Here is an 18,574-nt window from a genome sequence, read left to right as displayed (position 1 = left end):
GCACTATTTCAGCTGCCATTTTGACTCGTGAGCCCTAGATCACCTTAAACTTAATCTTATGATACTTTGGTGGTTCATTCATCACTCCTGTGGAGCCAGCAGCATTGCTGGTGTAGTCCTGTGCAGAGTGTAAGACAAGGCTTGTCTCACTGTTTAGTCTTTCTTCAAACAGGCATAGCTCTAGGTAAGGCATCTGTTTCTTGAAACACTGTGACTGACTGGTGTTTAAAGAATATAGATGTCTTGTCTTGCAGCATCAGGTGCTGTACAGTGTTTATTGTAGATTTTTTCATATGCCTTTTTGACCTGATCCCAAGTTCTGTTTGGGTAATTTAATTGCTAGACAAATTCTAGTGGCTGTTTGAAGGGCTAATCCTGGGATCCCAGTAATTCCTTTCTGAGTTTTTTTTTCAATTGAATGTCAGCCACAACCAGGTCTGCTGCTCAGTTTCTCCACCTCAAATGACAAGACCAATTCTTTCTCATAGATATGTTACAAACTCTCTTGTTCCCTCCTTCTTTGGGCTGTCTGTTTGAAATACCACTCCTATAAAGTTCTGCCCTTTGAAATGTCAGTGCAGCAGTTCTGTAGCTCGCTGCCACTGTCTGTGCCTGCTGCCCACACCTCCAGTGCCCCTGGCTGCAGATGCACAGATTGCCTGGGTTTAACTCCAGGCACCATGAAGCACTTAACCTGCTGCTTGAGCTGAGAAAGGTGGATTGACCACAGAGAACTGAGAGTTGTCTGCATTTCCTTTGTTTTCCTTCTGTACTGTTCAGGAATCATGCAGAGCCAAAGTCTGCTTTACCCAGTGGGCACAATCCTGTATTGTGTGGCAGGAAGGGCACAGCCACCAGCTGCAGTAGCTCTCTGCCACACCTTCCTAAAGATGCAGATTCTCTCAGCTAACACCTTCTTGAACAGAGTCACAGATGTCCAGAATGTCCTGTCTGTGACATCTGCAGTCCAGCCAGAGTGCACGGGCCTTCTGAACAAAACCAAAGACCCAACCCAAAGCCCTTGAGACTTCAGCTGTGAAGCTTTTTTTGATAAGAAAAAAAGGTGATATTTATAAATCAAGTGAGTGAATTTAGTAGTTGTTTTCTGCACCTTTTTACTAGAAGCATAGTGGCTGTAGTAAAGCCACTGACAAAGGTCATTCTGCAAACCCAAAAAATCCTATTTATCCCAAATCCCAGAAGGGTTTCCTGGGTAGGCTTATGAGTTTCTGGAATAAACACAAGACTGTCAAGAACAGCAAAACTGAGTACCCTGAAAGATACTGGAAATAAAAGCAGTGAGACAGGTTTTGCAGCTGTCTTCTCAGAATGCAGCGAGCACTGGAGCTTCGCTGTTCCCTAGGCATGCAGCCTTGATGCAGCCCTAGCAGGCTCTGATGTGTGAAGAGCTGGCAGCGTGCCCTGCCCTGGACAGCCTCAGGTCTGTCATCATGCATCATTAGCATGAAAAGCTAGAGGCATCAGTGTCATTGGCAAGACTTATCAGATAGAATACAGAAACCAAATTGTGTATCAAGACTGTTTTCAGTGAAAACAAAGTGTGTGTTCTGTTCCTTTTTGTCTCCATGCTCACTTAGACCAGGCTTATTTGTTTTATTTTCATCTTCATGCTACATGGAACACCACATTTAAGCTGTTTGTTATATTCCAGAGTCCATATCTGTTTTTTGTGTAATTAGCTCTTGTTCCATGGATGTCACCAAGTCTGAATTGAAGTCAATGTCTGACTATTAATTAAAAAGGAGTCTTAGTAATTCCCACTTTTTTCCCCCTATTTTCTTCCTTGGGTTATTTGTTGTGAAGCAAGGTCATTGCCACTGCATTTCTTAGCACTATTTGATGTCTCTCTAATTGCAGTATTTCTTTTTAAACAACTACTCACTAAAAACCAGCATGGCTATCAACACTTCTGATGTGTATGTGACCACAAGGGGAAGATGGGGACTCTGCCCTTAGTTTATCTTTGCAGATATTGTGGATCTTCAAGCTTTTGCATTTTACTCCCGTTCTGTTCAGTCCATGTTGTTGGCAGTAGGGTCTCATTTCTCTGTGTGGGTAGATTGCCTGTGTCTGTATTTTTTACATCTTTTACATTTGATTTCAGTGAGAATACAGGAGTGTTTTATTTATCTCATAGCAATCAACTGTTGCTCTTTTGTCCTGAAAATTGTGGCATTTAGATTAGCTCTCCTGTGTCTCATTAAATGGGAACATTATTCTTGTTTTCCTTCACAACTAAACCTTCAATGGCAATTTAAATTATAATTTCTTTCATTATTTTATGGTGAAAACAGAAAACACTTTGTGGAATTCAGTGTGTCAGATGATGCTATTTCTTCCTCTGTGAAATGAAACACAGAAGATGAGAGTTAGTGTTTCTCACAGTTGGCTTTTTTAACTTGAGTATTTTATTGCAGAATGACAAATAAAGAGAACGTTTCATTTATTTATTGAAGTTGTATGTTGTAGTGATGTATATAACCATGCAGAGGAGCCTGAGTAATTGCATTGCCCTCTGCATTAGAATGGGTGACGGTACTATATAGCAATAAATTTGAAAAATAAAAGTTAAAATGTGTACTTTACTGGGCCCCTAAGAACATAATTTGTGATACCTTGTAGAATACTCAGTCAAAGCTCAGAAGACCATAGAACAAGTTATACAAAAGAACTTCTACTCCTACCTGAGCTTTTAATACTAATACAGTTCTGAAGCATATTAAATCTTAAGATTTAAGGTCTGATTAAAAAGTTTATTACAGAAAGCATACCAAGAAAATATAGTTTCTTCCATCTATACATCTGTGTATCAACTGCACAGAGATTACAGAGTCACAGAGAAGCTGAGATTGGGAAGGACTTCTGGAGATCACAGAGTCCAACTCGCCGGCTCAGAGCAGGCTCAGCTGGATCAGAATGCTCTGAGCCGTGTACAGTCAGGTACTGAATTTCTCCAAGGATTTTCTTATGTTTACATGGATTTTCCAGGATTTCAGTTTGTGCTCATTGCCTGTTATGTGGACATAAGGCACCTCTCAGAAGAGTCTGGCTCAGTCATCTTTACTCCCTCCCTTTAGGTATTTATATATTGGTAAGATTTCTCCCTGAGCCTTCCCTTCTCTAGGCTGAACAGTCCCAGCCCTCAGCTTCTCCCCTTGTAAGGAGATCAAGTCCTTCAGTTATCTTTGTGGCTCTTCACAGGGCTTATCTCCATGATGTCCATGTCTCTCTTGTACTGGGGAGCCTGGAGCTGGGCACAGCACTCCAGCTCTGGTCCCACCAACAGTGACTAAAGCACAGGATCACCCCCTCAACTTGCTGAACATGCTCTGCCTGGTGTGGTCCTGAAAGTTGGTGGCCTTCTTTGCCACAAGGGTACACTGCTGGCTCATGGTCATTTTGATGTCCACTAGTATCCCAAAGTCATCCTCTGCAAAGCTGCTTTCCAGCCAGTTGACCCCCCGGAATGGGTTGCTGCATGGGATTGTTCTTGCCCAGCGAGTAATTATCAAGATATGAGACTTTTTTATTTTCACAAAATTTAGATTCAGACAGACATTCAGCCACTAGTTTCCAGGAAACTGTAGCTTCCTCAGAACTCATGATAAACCTAATTAGAATTTTTTCTGATTCTCGCACATGCTGAGAATAAACAGTTGATTGAGCATTTACCTGGCAATAGAGCATAGAAGCTCATCAAAGAACGAATTTTCATCAGATACTGCTGACACTATACAGTGATTCTGGACTACTGTACTTCAAATCTCTTATAACTGTATGTTTTATTTTATGTGCCAAAACAGGGGGCTCTCTTGTACTACTGTGTACTGTGCTGCTTGCACAAGTCAAGCTGAAGCTGTGCACAGGAATCCATAGGGATGCATTATATCAGGTGTCAGTTTTTGGCTGCTGGATTTTCTAGTTACTTGTCCTGTTACTATGGTATTATAAAGTGAAGAAGTGCATTCTTCTCTTCTGTATTTGGCTTTTTTCTGACCAGAATTTGTTTTCTGCTTTAGCTGAGAAACTGTTTTGCGCATACTGATCTTCATTTTCTTACACAGGCACTTGTTATTCCATCAAGAGAGGTGTTTGGCATACTAAAGCACCTAAAAAATTCTATTTTGGTCTGCTTACCTTTACTGTAGAATTTTTTTTCTTAATTTCTTACTGAAGGAAACAAACAAGTTGGGCAATTTGTCAGGGAATTCATGTGACTCTCAGCTTGGTTACAAACTAATGTCTGTCCTCTGCATCATCTTTATTTAGAAGAAAAGACAGGAGCTTCAAGTAATGAATGCCTGGAGCCTTTGTCGTTGTTGCTTTTGAGAGTGGAGAATGTAAAATAAGATGACTAGCAAAGCAAGGGGAGGTCTGTAGTAGTACTGCAACCTCTAATAGCCATATCTGCACACCTATATTGATAGATTAGAGGCGTATTTTTATATTTTTTATATGTTCTTCCTTTGCGTCAAGTATCTCCTGAGAACCTGGAACTTGCAGTGAAAGACATGAAGTTCTGTGGAAACCTTTGCTATTTAACTTCATGTTAGGCTTTCTATTCTACAGAGGGTCTCTTTTCCTCCATGCCAGCAACTGGCCTCTTGCTTTACCCTCTGTAGGAGATGCTTGACATAGTTTAATAACTCACATCGCAACTGTACAAGGTCCTCAGTCACCTGCTGTCGTTGATCCAGCTTGGATCAGGGATGTATCAGAGAATTTCTCAATTTCTCTCTTCCAACCTTTGCTATTCTGTGAGTTAATCAACCAGAGATGTAATAACTCCCCAGATGGCTGATGAGCTTTAATACCCTTGCCAGCATTTTCTGTCCATTTGGTGTAAGCTACTCCAGGTGCATATTTACAGAGGAATATTTAAATAATAAAAATATTTTATAGCATAGAAATTTTATTCAATGAAGTTAACATTGTTTATGGTTTCAATTTCTATTGGTGTTGACACTGCTACGTCTTGTGACAGGTAGAGATGTTCCTGATTTTATCTGCTATAAAAGTGGTTTGAATCTTATCTTTTGCAGGCAAGCTGAAGAATAAACTTTCATTTCAAATACACATGGAGGCCTTAGTCATGATACCTGCAAGCACAACCACGAGATAAAGTTAATATTTATTCCACAAGTGGAAGGAGAATACAATGCTGATAAAGAGCTTCTTTTGCAGTAGAGTTGGTACAAAACACTGCTGCTTGTCAATCATATTATAGATTGGTAAACATTTGTTTTATTAAAATGGGCACAAAAGTAGCAACAAATAATATAACTAAATAATGCTTATGTTATGTATTACGTGTCTTTCTGTACCACATTTCATTAACTCCTGTCAACTTAGCATCATATTATAAGGGTGTTGGCAACTCAGTACCTCTTCTGAGCTCTGCTGAGTACAGCAGTCTGCATTGTGGATCTGAGGTCAGGATTGTGTCCAGTAGGTGTGATTATTACCCTTTCTCACACCTAAAGGAAGTAAAATAGTCAAGGCAAGTTCTTTCTGCTACATCTGGGCTGTTTAATTATCTGGCATGGCAATGAAAGTATCAAAGTGAAAGCACAACTCATGAAAGACTGAACCTTTCAGTGTACCCTCCTCCTCTGTCCTCATGGTTCAAAAGAAATGCATATTTATGATTATCAATGAAGTGATAAGATCAGGAGGATAATGTGTTAAAAAACATTTAGATGTCTTCGTTTGTATATGTAAAGATGCACATGCTTCTGGTCATTCAAAATGGAAGCAATTTAGCCAGTTCACAGTAACTTCCAGGACTGAAACACTCTGACAGAAGGAAAGTGAAAGGACAAAAACACACTCCAGAAGGTATAAGGGCATAAAAATGATGGCTTGTTGCAGTGTATAAAGACAGGACAGGATCCTGACCCTTCAACTGCTGATGTTTGCTTCCTGCATCTTTAATAATGAATTGCCATTTTAAAGCAGTGTGTAAGAACGTCATTGCACAGCAGAGAAGGAAATAAGTGCTTGCAAGTAAATCTGTGAAGAGACAGTTTAGTGCTAAAAGACTTTGTATACGGTGCTTTAGTCACTGCTGCACAGATACAGATCTTTTCCTAGTCTTCTTCTTTATACTGATTTTTTTTCAATGCCGTATACTTAAACCAGTTTATTTTGAAAAATACTTCTCTTGAGCATCCTCTGTAAATGCAGCTGGACCCACAGTCAGTGACACCTTTGCATTGTGTGCAGCTGCTCCTTCAGGATCCTCTTCTGAAAAGACAAAGAAAAAACTCAGAAAATCTGATTGACGAGTCAATAAGCTGACTTATTTTTTTAATGGATAACCTCAAAGCAATGAGATGCATGAGACCAGAAGTAGCAGTGCTTGTGCCTAATTCTTGATTTGTGTGCCATGCTCTTGCAGGGTGGTCTTGATTTGATCTGGCTTCGTGAATTTTGAAGTTACATCAAATTCACCACAATCTTCTCTGTTTCTTCGGAATTTTGTTTCCAGACTCCTGCATCTGCTCCAGGTCTTCTACTGTTATCTGCTGCTGTCTCCCAGATCTGAGCTTGCTCAGCAGTCTGTAGATCGACAAAGAAATAGCACTTCTGTCAGAGAAGTCTACTGACCCCATTGTTTCTCTAAAAAATTATATCTTTAATGTCTTACAAATATAAATAATGCCAGACGTCACACAGAGTTTGAAGATCCACAAGAAAATCTCATCATCATGAGAAACTTTATAAAGGAAACACAATTTGACTTCCAAGGAGAAATCAATTTTCCTGCTTTTCATCTGGAACTGGAATATTCAAAAAAATCATTAGGTCACTGAAGCTTCTGTGATGACACATCCGAATCCAGACTCTGTGGTTAGATCTTGTAAATCAGTGTATTTGTTCCTTTAGAGCAAGGTTGTGAAGCTCCTCCTTGCTGGGGATGTAGAGACCATGGAAACACCTATACTGGTCTGTGCATTAATGGGGTCCCAGGGATGTCAGGCATGAACTGTCAGCCTTGGTGGAATGAACAGCTACGTCTGTCCTGCAAGCTGCAGGATCTCAGATGCTGCTCTAGAAGATTCAGTAGCATAGTCGTATGATATTATTAGAAGAACACCAATAAATAGTTTTAAATTTTGTTAGAACACCTAATAAGTCAAAAGAGATCACACAGCAACACATTTAATTTTATTCTGCTTTAGTGTAGAAACTTGCTATGTAATTAGGACTAAAAATAGATAAAGGATGAGATATTTTTAGTGAAGGCTTTTTATCTTGTTCAAATCCACAATGTAGCCCACCCAAACTAACAGTTACATTACCACATTAACCATTAGCAAAGTAGGATACTGTCTTGATTTGAGAAGGCAGGTATCTGCCAGCAAACGCTGAAGTTTCCCTTGAGGATGGAGAATGTAAATTCCCCCCTCTTCCAAATTATTGTAATTTTGTAATTAAAGGCTTTTCAGGCAAATATTTGAAAATAGGAATAACAGTTTTCTTTACCAAAAATATTAAGAATACAAATGTAGTAGTACAAAAAAACAAGCAAGCAACCAACCAACGAACCAAAAATCCTAGAAACCCTGATAGAATCAGAAATACAACCTGACACCCTGTTGGTCAGGTTGTTGGAAGCAGTCCAAAGTAAGCCCTGCTGGAGTGGCAGATGTGGTTCTGTTGGAGTAGAGATGATCCTGTAGAAAAAGCGTCCAGTAATAGCGAGATGGGTACAGTCTTCCTCTGAGAATCCGGTGGGAACACTGGATGCCTGGCCTTCCTACATCTCAATTTTTATCTAGGTAGGAATGTTTTGGCTCTCCCCACTGGGTTCAGTATCTCACAATGGGATGATGTACTGTGTCATATCATTGGTGAGCCTTAATGGCCCACTAACAGAAGATATCACCTTGGAGGGTGGAAAGAGATAAGGAACAATGCCCCACCCAGTTTTAACAGCTGGCCCATTATCAGAAATCAGCCACCCCCTCCCCCCTGGAATAACAGGAGATAAAGAAAACACCTCCCTAACCGGTTTCAACACATGGAATAGTGTAAATTTTGTTTGTTTGGTTGGTTGGTTTTTTGTTTGTTTGTTTGGGTTTTTTGTTCCATAACCCAAGACAGATACAAAGGGTAAAACAATATGGTGTCTTTCTGTGAACATGAAAACAAATAATTTATCTGTGAAATTATGGTTGTTTTCCTTCAGCTGCTGACTACTGTTTAGTGCAGTTCTCAAAAAACAAAGTATAGTGATCTGTAAATATACTATGGATATGTAGTTCAGTCCTTAAAATAAATAACTGCTAGCAGAGTGAATTATAATTCACCCAAGTCCACTAAATTTGTATTCAGTATTTTTTGATCCAGTAAAAAGCCTTAGCATCTTCTTATATAGTACCTGAATAAATTATTCTAATACATTCATAGAAGTAGTGAAAAACATAGTACAGCTGCAGTGGATTGCTACATCTTTATTAAAGCTGCAACTTTTCACATCATGCAAATGGTCCAGAATATTTACCACCTTTAGCTTAGGAGGAGTGAGGTATTTTGTTTCTCTGGCCACATTAAAAATGCTGGAAAAGTACTGTCACTTTTAAGTGAGGGTTATAATTCTCTGATCAGAAATACAATGCTTGCCAGTGAACTTAAGGAGGAGAAGAAAGGAAATAAAATCACAGCATATTCTGAGCCTGAAGGGACCCACAAAGGTCATCAAGTCCAGCTCCTAAGTGCATGGCCAATGAGGGGAACAAACCCCATTCTTGGTGTTAGCACCATGATCTGTCTGCATCAATATAAATAGCCACTCTCAAATTTACTTTGGTTTGGATTTGGGCTTTATCCATTTCAAGACTTTGCCTGTTTGTAATGTGACTATGTTAAGAACAAAAGTACGAGCTTTGGCATGAGGTTTTGCCCAGCTACCTTATTGATGATGCTGGAAAATGCCTCTGAAAATTGAGAAGGTTGTTGAAATCATCTTGAATGTTTTCATTCACAGTGGCAGAGGAGCAGTGTTAGGTAGAGCAGCACTAACAAGGAGGGAAATTTTTCATCCCAGCTGGTTTTACTCATCAGCCTTTGTTAAATGAAACATTGTGAGATAGGTTCACAAGGGGAGTTGCCTTTTGTACATTCAACTCCATAGTAGTCTGTGAAGCAAATTTTGGAATGAAAGCCTTGAAAATATTCTTGATCTGTTGTAGGAAAAGATTGCCAGGAGGTAGTTCTTGCATCTGTTTCACAGTGTAAGCTTCCTGATAAATATTGACCTTGAGATCTTTTATATTTCCTGTTCTGAAAGTCTTTGATAAGGGTAAAAAACTCAGTGGCCTTGGATTTGCAAAAAAGATAATAACTACCTGATAAATTTTAAAAAGCAAATAATTAATTTAGCCAGACCTTACATAGGCTGAAGGATTTATAATCTTTAGACCAAACTACTAGTGGCAAGAGTCTTGAGGATCTATGAAGAAAAGTTTTTGTCACTAAATCACTACAAATTTGAATGAAGGAACGACTTCAAAAAGATTGGTTTGCTTATGGAGAAAATTGTCTGAGGACTTGACCTCATTTTTTCTCTGAGTGAGGGATGTAGTTACTTAAACATATCTGTCAGGAGGAAAGTATTGAAATGGCTATGTTAACCATTCAGTAGCAGACTTGGAAAGGATGGCTTTGTGCCTATCCCAAGGACCTGCGATTTTCAGGACTTTAGGCAGCGGATTCTCTGGTCATGAGCTCTACATGATGCAACCTTGAGCCCAAGTAGCTGACAGAGAGGAGACATTAAAATGTTCAAGGCCAGGTTGGATGGGGCATTGAGCAACCTGTCTAGTGAAGGATGTCCCTGCCCATGTCACCAGGGTGGAATGAGGTAATCTCTAAGGTCTCTTCCAAACCTATCTGTTCTGTGATATGTCACTGCTGGTTGTCTGGGGACAGACTGATGAGCCTTTTATTTAATGGTTTACGGTGTGCTCTGTAGCAGCTCTGCCTCATCAGAGTTTGACAGCGGAGTGTCAGACATTTCACTGGCACTCTGTAGTTCTGCTAATCTCAGCAGGATTCGTGGGGGTATTAGTGCAGTAAGTGGTTTATTAGAAGAGATAATTAGCACAAAGCAGATGAGGATTTAATAAATAAGAAGACTTGGTCTGCCTCACTGAAACCTAGTTACGTGACATGAAAAGTCCCCCTGTTGAGCCTTCTTACCTCTCATCTCCCCAGTGCTTAATACATCCATCGGCACACATTCAGGATGGGCAAATCCTGTGGAGGAGTGGCCATTTCTAATGAGACCTACCTGGATGATGGGGTGATATAAACAAAAGCACTTCAAAAAGCAATACACACACAGAGACTCCAGTGGGAGGCAGCTAGAGCAGATGCAGGCAGCAGGGCAGTGAGCTGGGGAGCAAGGAGGCACTGGGGAAAAGCAAAGCTCAGCTGGTCTGTCAAAAGACTCCAGCTGCAGTTCTTGGAATTGGCTGCAGGCAGAGAAAGCTTTTTGTTCTATAATCCACCAGGAAATTGAGCTTTTCTCAGGTGGGAATTTAGACCTGCAGGTGAAAGGAGAAAATAAAACCTATGCATAGCATGAAAAATGTCAGAATCCTTGGCTACATTTAAAGAAATAACATTGTTTGCTCACTTCAGGCTTACCTACAGATTGGCAAACAAAACTACTTCAAATGAATAAATTTTCATTAAAGCAAGTATATATTTTTAGACCTTTTCCATGTTATTAAATATGCAAGAAAATGTTAGTCCAATGCTGCTCACATGGAAGTGAGTGAATGAGTGGTTCTGATTGCAGTGGGAAATCTATTGTTGTCCTGTTGCCTCCCAATACCCAGAGCCTTTCCTTCAACTGCATATGATTTCCCTCCCACCTTCCTCAGCCTGCTCAGACTCCTGGAAATTATGTCAGTGTTTATCCAGAAAGGGAACTTTTATTCAAGCACTGTTGGATTACCTTTGTATGTGTAGCATTAAAACTAATCTAGGAAACTACTGTGTGGAGTAGGTTAGCATGAAGTCATGCCACATGTCTCTTTGCTTACTGAAGGTAGATTTTACCAGACACTGAGGGGTAATACATCTTCACAGCTTGTTATTCTAGCCATATATTATGGATTTGTATTGCATTAATTTCTCGCAGTAGCAAATCACTATAAATCTCTAGGGAAGATATCAAGGAAATTGTATTTTCAAAATCACATTTTTGAAAGTAAATATAATTTGTTGCAGAAAATGTATTTGCAGCAGAAATGTTGCAGAAAATGTTTCAGAAACAGCACTGCTTTTCTCATTACTCAATACACAAAATAATCTGGGAATTTTTACGGTACCATTAAGATATCCTCTCATATTAATATTGCCATTTGTTAAACACAGACCTCCACATAAGGATTTGAAGTCAGGTACACTTCCAGTAGAGTGGACACAATCCTGCAGCACAATGTCCCTTCCTATATTTCCAGTACTATTGGTACTTATAGTTTACCTTGTAACTATGTAGTATAGTTTACTTTCTAACTTTGGGGCAAGCTTATGATACCATTAGTGGCCTCGATGTGCAGACCAGCCTTCACAGAAACACAGAGTGGGTCAGGTTGGAAGGGACCTCAGTGATCATCTGGTTCAGCCTCCCTGCTCAAGCAGGGCTGTCCTAGAGTACATTGCCCTGTCTTGCATCCAGATGGTTCTTGGATATCTCCAGTGAGGGGGACTCTATAGCCTCTCTCAGCAGCCTGTTCTGGTGTGTGATCACCTGCCCGGTGAAGAATTTCTTTCTTGTATTCACATAAAACTTCCTGTGCATCAGTTTCTGCCCGTTGCCTCTTGTCCTGTTGCTTGGCACTATTGAGAAGAGCCTGGATTCATCCTCTTGACCTGCTTCCTTTAGGTACTGACAGACAGTAATGAGGCCCCTTCTCAGTCATCTCCTCCCAAGGCTGAACAGGCCCAGCTGCCTTAGCCTTTCCTCATAAAAGAGATGCTCAGGCCCTCAATCATATTTGCCACCCTCACCTGGACCCACTCCCAGAGCTCCATGTGTCTCTTGTACTGAGGAGCCCAGAATTGGACACAGCACTCCTGATGTGGCCTCACCAGGCTGAGCAGAGGGGCAGGATCACCTCTCTCAACCTGTTGGCAATGCTGTTCCTAATGCACCCCAGGACATCATTGGCGTTCTTGGCCACAAAGGCACACTTGTGCTCTGCTACCCATTACCGAATCCAGTGCATTTGGGTGGGTTAGTCAATTCTTCTAAGCATTTGTTGTCTTTCATGGCAGTGTTCTTGACAAGCATTTGCTATTACAATGTTCTTTTTTGAAATAAAAAGGCGATAGATTTCTTGTTATCTACACTGTAAGATGTTGCACGTGTAGTGTGAAGGGATTGAGATAAAGTGATGGCTATCAGTGATATATGGCCAAGTTTGCTGGCTGCACATAAGATGGAGGCTCTTAGAAGTATCCATACACCCACGTAGTTGCCAAAACTTCTTTTTCTAGTTGTATATTTTCATTGGATGGGGCATGATGCATATAATGCTGATCTTGCCCTGCTGTTGTTGTGCTGTTGACATGGCATGCCTTTTAGTCCAGGTTTGTTCAGGTTCAATGTGATCAGAATCAATAAAGCAAAAGATCATCCCATAAAAGTATTCTCTTCAGTGGTGCACTTCTAGTTTGTTTTGTGCTGAGGTCTTGGCAAATCACTTGGGAAGCAGATAATGACTAATTTGGACACTTTCAGCCGGGAAGGTGCTTAGAAAGCTGTTAATTTCTCAAGTTTTATCCTTTCCGGCAAGAGCCAGTAACTGATGGTATGAGTCTATCTAAATATGGTTTCTGAGATCTTGGGCCTGAAGTGTTGATATTCTTTATTCAGTCATCTTTCCTGATGTGGAAATTATACCTGCACTCAGTATTTGTGTGTGTGTGTGTGTCTGTGTGTCAAGTGTGAAGTGTAGGCATTCTTTTGTATCAGCATGGTGCCATACATGTCCCACTGGTACCTTTTCACTTTTAGTAGAATAACATCAGTTTAGTAACTCAAAGTAACTAATGGCATATTCACTGTTAGTCCAGGAAAGTAGATAAGACATAATCCCTGCACTGTAGGAGGGCAATATACTTCCGAAGGGCTTGACCCGTTATCTTTCTGATGTAGCTTTTGTATCATAATAAAAATCACCAGTCTGGAACAGAGCAGTTTGACAGAATGACTCAGTAGAGTCACAAAATGACAGATGCTAGAAATAAAAAATAAACAAACTGTGCCAGGTCATTGCTGTCAAAGCAGGATCCTTCACCTGTTGTTCTTGCTGTTTATGCAGTCAGTGGTAGGTTTGGGGCCATCTTTTTCCTGACATGACATGAAAATTTAATATGGTTTTATTTATTTTCTAAGGTTACACCTTTCATCTTAGGATATAATTACAGCAGCAGCCACATTCTTCACTTGATGTTTCCAAGCTGGTGATCCCAGCAAGTTCTCTGAACCAGTGTGCTCTGTCCCTCTGCTTTAGATCCCCTTGCAGCATCGCTTTCCTTCCCTGCTGCTGGGCTTCCCTTGGCTCTCGGTGTTTGCAACCAAGCCCTCCCCTTCTCTATTTTTATGGAGCCAGGCACCCCAAAGAAAATCCTCCATCCATGTAGCTTTATTCTCCCCAGACTTGATGGTGTAGCTAGCTGAGTTGGGAGTTATGTGCTGTGGTCTCCAGGCAGTTCATTGAGCCTGAACTGCAGCTTCTGTTTACTCTGTAAAAGGAATGGCTATTGCATATCAGCTTTAATCCTGGCTGTAGCTGTCTGTGAGTCAAAGCTTTGCTCGAAGGCAGCTGTGTCTTCCAGAAAAGCAGGTAAAACATGCTGCAGTGTTCTTTCTGATCTGCCTGTAAATAGAGCTGATGACATGTCGCTGGAAATGATTGTTCAATTATCCAACAACAGTGCAGAAAAGTGGATTGCCTATGCTGAGTGGTTTTAGGTGGGAGTATAGCTAGAAGATGCTGATGAACATGGTTAGCTTCCTCTTCTGTTTTAGATCAGAGACTATATGTCTCAAACAGACCCCTGAGCTTCTACCAGGGCACTGGCTGGTGCTGCCAGTAGTTTCGGCTGTAGATAGGACAGAAGGAAGAGTCTATCCAGTTTGCCTTACTTGATACTCATAATTAAATATTAATTTGCTCAGGAACTTGAATCTGGGGCTACATCTATATTCATAAATTAAGTAGCATCTGAGAACATTCCTTGGCTCTGGGACTCTCTCCTCTGTCCTGCTGAATTGTAATGCTAAGTCTAATAACAGTATGTATGCTGCCTGTTCTCTGCCAGTCGGTATCAGTGCCAGGGATGACCTAGGGCATATTTGATTTCCTACCAGCAATGCAGCCCACTAGCCCCACTTCTTGCCTCCCTGTAAGTATTCTCTTTTATTTGTTCAATAGCTAGTTTGACCCAATGTAGAGATACTGAACAGAGTAGAAAAGGGGGACTTGGACATACCTGGAAATCAGGGCAGGGATTTGAATCAAGAATTCCCCTGTTTTCTGAGAGAAGGTACCAAACACCATGTGTTTGCTAGGGCAGTCTGGTCTCATACAACAGCAATTCAAATTTTTTACAGTGAACTTTGATTGTATGAGTCAGAGGTAAAGGAAAGATAATGACCCTCCAGTCTGGTGAGAAGATGTGCCCTTGAGAGAGGAACTCCTGGGCAGTTGTCTCTGCTTTGATACATGTTCAATAATACATAGAAGATGAGAGCAAACAGAACATGTAAGTCAATGCTGAGGTGGTGAGCAATGAGGCTTTGGCTTCACATTGTGGCAGGAGGATGAGGGAATTGAGACTTGGGAGCTTGTGTTCTGCTTGACTGCTTTTATACCAGAACCTCTGAAGAGTTTTGCAACATTACTGATCTAACCCAACTTTCTTTACAGCTTTTCAGAAAAAGAATGTTTTTAAAAAAAAAGCATAAAGTTGGCTTACATGTAAGCCTGTGGGTCCAAGGTAGAAATTACTGTGGTGAGGGATGCTTATTTTTGTGAAAAACAGGAGAAAAAAAGAAATGTGATTTGATCTCAGTTGGAGGGGGTTTGACTGCTATATTGCAAAATATTATTTGTTTCTCTGTGCTTAGGTAAATAATGTAACAGCAGCCCATACCTCTCCCTTAGAAAGCTGTCTCACAGACAGTAGCTAATGAACAGTACTGAAAAGAAATCTAATGGGTTCTGCCTTATTATGCCCAAAATAGTCTCACATGTTGACTTTCAGCAGAATCATCAAGAATTTACTTTGGAGCCAAAATACAAAAAGTTTCTAATAGTTCTCAGCTGGTTTGTGTGATTTCTCTAATAATTAAGCATTCATAAAAATGTACAATGAGATTTTTCTCAAATGAGAAACTCTAGCTGTGAAATTTTGCGGTTCATTACAAAAATAATACATTTTTTTCCCCTTCAGAGAGGCTAACTATTGATCACCATTCACAACAGGGAGAAGGGAAGCCTTTGCTTCCTGATTTTAGAAAAAATCAGGAATTCAGTGTTTAGAAAACAAGGCTTCACCACTGCTGCCCTGGAACAGTAGTGCTGTGGCTGAGCAGTGCAGAGGGAAATGGCCTGACTTGCCTCTGTGGAATTTTATGTCTCTCCTGGATAAAGTCTTTGGGAGTCTGCTTCCAACATAAGCCACTTAGCATCTGTAAAGGGAGAGCAGAACATCTATCAAACATGGAAAGATCAAAAACTGTGACTCCCTGTGGAGCGACTGTTGGGAGGGAAACAGCTGAATAATGTTGAACATATTCAGATCTCTGACTTCACCTAATGCACACTGTGAAGGCTGTGTTTGTAGTCAGATGCTGATTCATTGTTATGGATGCGGAAAACCTTTTGTGCTTCTGCCTTTAAAGACACTGCTCTATTAGTTGTTTGAGATGCAACACGGGTTGCTTCTGCCTTCTCTCAGACAAATATAAGCATAAATGTGAATCTGAAGTGTGACTTTGTATTGCTGAAATAGCAGGCCTGGTTGTAGAATGTCTTGGGAGGTGGCTTGATGTGTGATACACTGAAATAACCTAAGAGCTGACAGGGGCATTTAAAAAATCAACTTTAGGGGAGAAAAAATCGTGATCCCAAAACCTCAGTGATAATTTGTCCCTTCATGGATATCAAGACTGGACATGCTCATGCTCAGGAGTCAGGAACTGCTGTGGTTTTGAGGATAAAATCACTGAAACAGTTGAACTCTTCACTTTAAAAGACTCCTCATCCAAGTGTCTAAAACAGCCTTTAAACTTAGAAGCTCATCTGCTTCTAATGGTCTGCGTACTTAAAAGCTTCTATTATAGCCTTTTCTCGTTGTTCATCCTTGTTAGCTTAGCAGGGTCAAGGCAGGAGCACTGCAATGCTCCCAGAAGAGGCATCTGACAGATCCAGTGGTGCAGGCAGCATAGAGGGATATTCTGTGCTACATGAAGAATCAAACTACTCCTTCTTCCCAAGGGGATTCCCTCAAATCTTGGTTGTTCTCATGCTCCTAGGAAGACCTCTTTCTGCTTTAGCAGGTGGTGATGGATAGAAATGCAGGTGCTGTTTCCTTGAACAGTTCTTGGTGGGAGTAAATTTATCCTTCTAATAGGTGCAATTATTTTCAAAGTGAGTGTTACATGTTCAGTAGCTGTTATGTGGTATAAGTGCTTGACGTGTGGTGTGGCTTTTCTTATGATGGTTCTGTCCTAGCTCAAGAAACGTGTTGTTGCTTCTAAACAAATCAAACTCCATTTAATTAGCAAAGTGCCTTCCACAGTTATTTCAATGATGAGTAGGTTATTGTCTCAGCAGCATCAAACTCAGTGGGAAAAATATGTAAGTGTTAATTTGTTCTCTGAAAATAGCAGGATTGGGGATGAACAGACAGCATCAAAACAGAATAAAACTTCACATACATGGTTACTGGTTTATGGAAATGACCTTTCATCTTTCAAAGACAGAAGTCTTTCGCTGGGAAGATGGAATGTACAAAACAGCTTGACAAGACAGCCTGGAAATGCATATCTCTAGCATAAGCGTAGCTAATATTTTCTATTATTGCTATGTAACACTCTCTGAGCAGCAATCAGTTCCATTTAAATATGATTAACATGAAAGTAATAATGTTCCAAACTTTGTTCTTGTACATACTGACAGAAGAAAGACTGTTGATTTGTTTTTTAAATAATCTGGTACTGAAATAAAATGAAAGTCTAATTCCTGTGACACTACTACTGCTCTTTTAATTGTGCGCTGTCTGAATTTTTCAGGGTGTTGAAGGTGTTCCTGTCCCGAACAGCTCAGCGTATTCCATATATGACGGGTGGGAGAGTGATGAGGATGCTGTCTGTTATTCTTCTGGTAGTCTTTTGGTTTCTCATTGGCTGGACTTCTGCAATAACCCAAAATCTGGAGAGAAACATTCCACTCATTGGTCAAGGGCAAACATCTGACCATCTGATCTTCAATATGTGCCTCATAGACCGCTGGGATTACATGATGGCTGTTGGTATGTTAATTTTATATGTTCTCTTTAATTTTTAAAATAAACCTTGGTTGCCTTTTAATTTTTCTTCTTTTAGAATATCTTAAAATTTTGTCTTAAAGACTGCCTAATATGTGAGAACTATGGCATAAAAATATCAGCATATGTGTTTTTTGAATGGGCTCAGAACTAAAACAGAGTATGCTGACACTTCTATGACTTTCAAAGGTTTGTAACTTGGATTGTAGTAACAAAATGATGGGTGCTCAAGATATTTCATCTGTGAAGGGAGAAGGAAGAAGTAGCTTGTCTACTGTTGAAGCTCTTCAGTGGTTCTACTACTGAAGAGAGAAATTATGACTAGTTTAATGAAGGCTTTTTGATTTTGCACCACTGAACTGGGCAGAGTTCTTGTGTGAGGAGGGAAAGAACTTCCAACGCCACTCATTCATAACCTTACAGAAATTGGTATCAAAGTAGAGGGAATAGGAAATTAACATCAAATGTGCCAACTTGATGTATTTGCTGTATGTGCTTTCAGTGCATGGAATAGGCAGGAGTTAAAAATGACACCCTGCAGAAGTCATATTAACCAGAGAAAGGTTTAGTTTTTGTTTCCTTAACTCTGTAAGAAATAGTGGATTCTCTGTGCCAGGGTTCAGCTAAACAGTGTAATGTGCTTTCTCCCATGCAGTGCTTCCACCTAGAACCAGCATTTCTTGTACAGCCCAGGCTAGCCACCTGCTGTCTCAAATACTTCAGTGTTTTGAGATCTGAACTGAATTCCTACCTTTCTTCCCATTCCCTGCCTCTTCCATAGACATCCCACTGACAGAGCTCTGCTACTGAGGATTAGGGAGACATAATGGTGGCTTCTCCATGTGAGGGTGCTGATGAGATGGACAGAAGTGTTTTCTCTGAGACTGGCATACAGAAAGTCAGTGTATAACAAAACACTGCTGCCAGCTTCACTGAGGAGCTTCCACGGCTCCAAGGTGCCCCTGTGCTCTGCTTT

The 18,574-nt window shown here is 40.4% G+C and overlaps 1 protein-coding gene across 1 annotated transcript in view; it reads left to right on the top strand.

Annotated features, from left to right (window-relative positions):
• GPR158 (G protein-coupled receptor 158) overlaps positions 1 to 18,574 on the top strand; it is a 186,555-nt gene that overhangs the window by 147,230 nt on the left and 20,751 nt on the right. Inside the window, exon 7 of the mRNA XM_066316019.1 lies at positions 17,345 to 17,583. Within this exon, the coding sequence (XP_066172116.1) occupies positions 17,345 to 17,583 (239 nt within the window). The remainder of the gene's footprint in view (positions 1 to 17,344; positions 17,584 to 18,574) is intronic.

This window comes from Sylvia atricapilla, chromosome 1 (genome assembly GCF_009819655.1).
Source record: "Sylvia atricapilla isolate bSylAtr1 chromosome 1, bSylAtr1.pri, whole genome shotgun sequence".
Taxonomy (NCBI): domain Eukaryota; kingdom Metazoa; phylum Chordata; class Aves; order Passeriformes; family Sylviidae; genus Sylvia; species Sylvia atricapilla.
The sequence above is the reverse complement of the archived record's forward strand: the minus strand, read 5'-3'. Positions and strand labels throughout refer to the sequence as shown.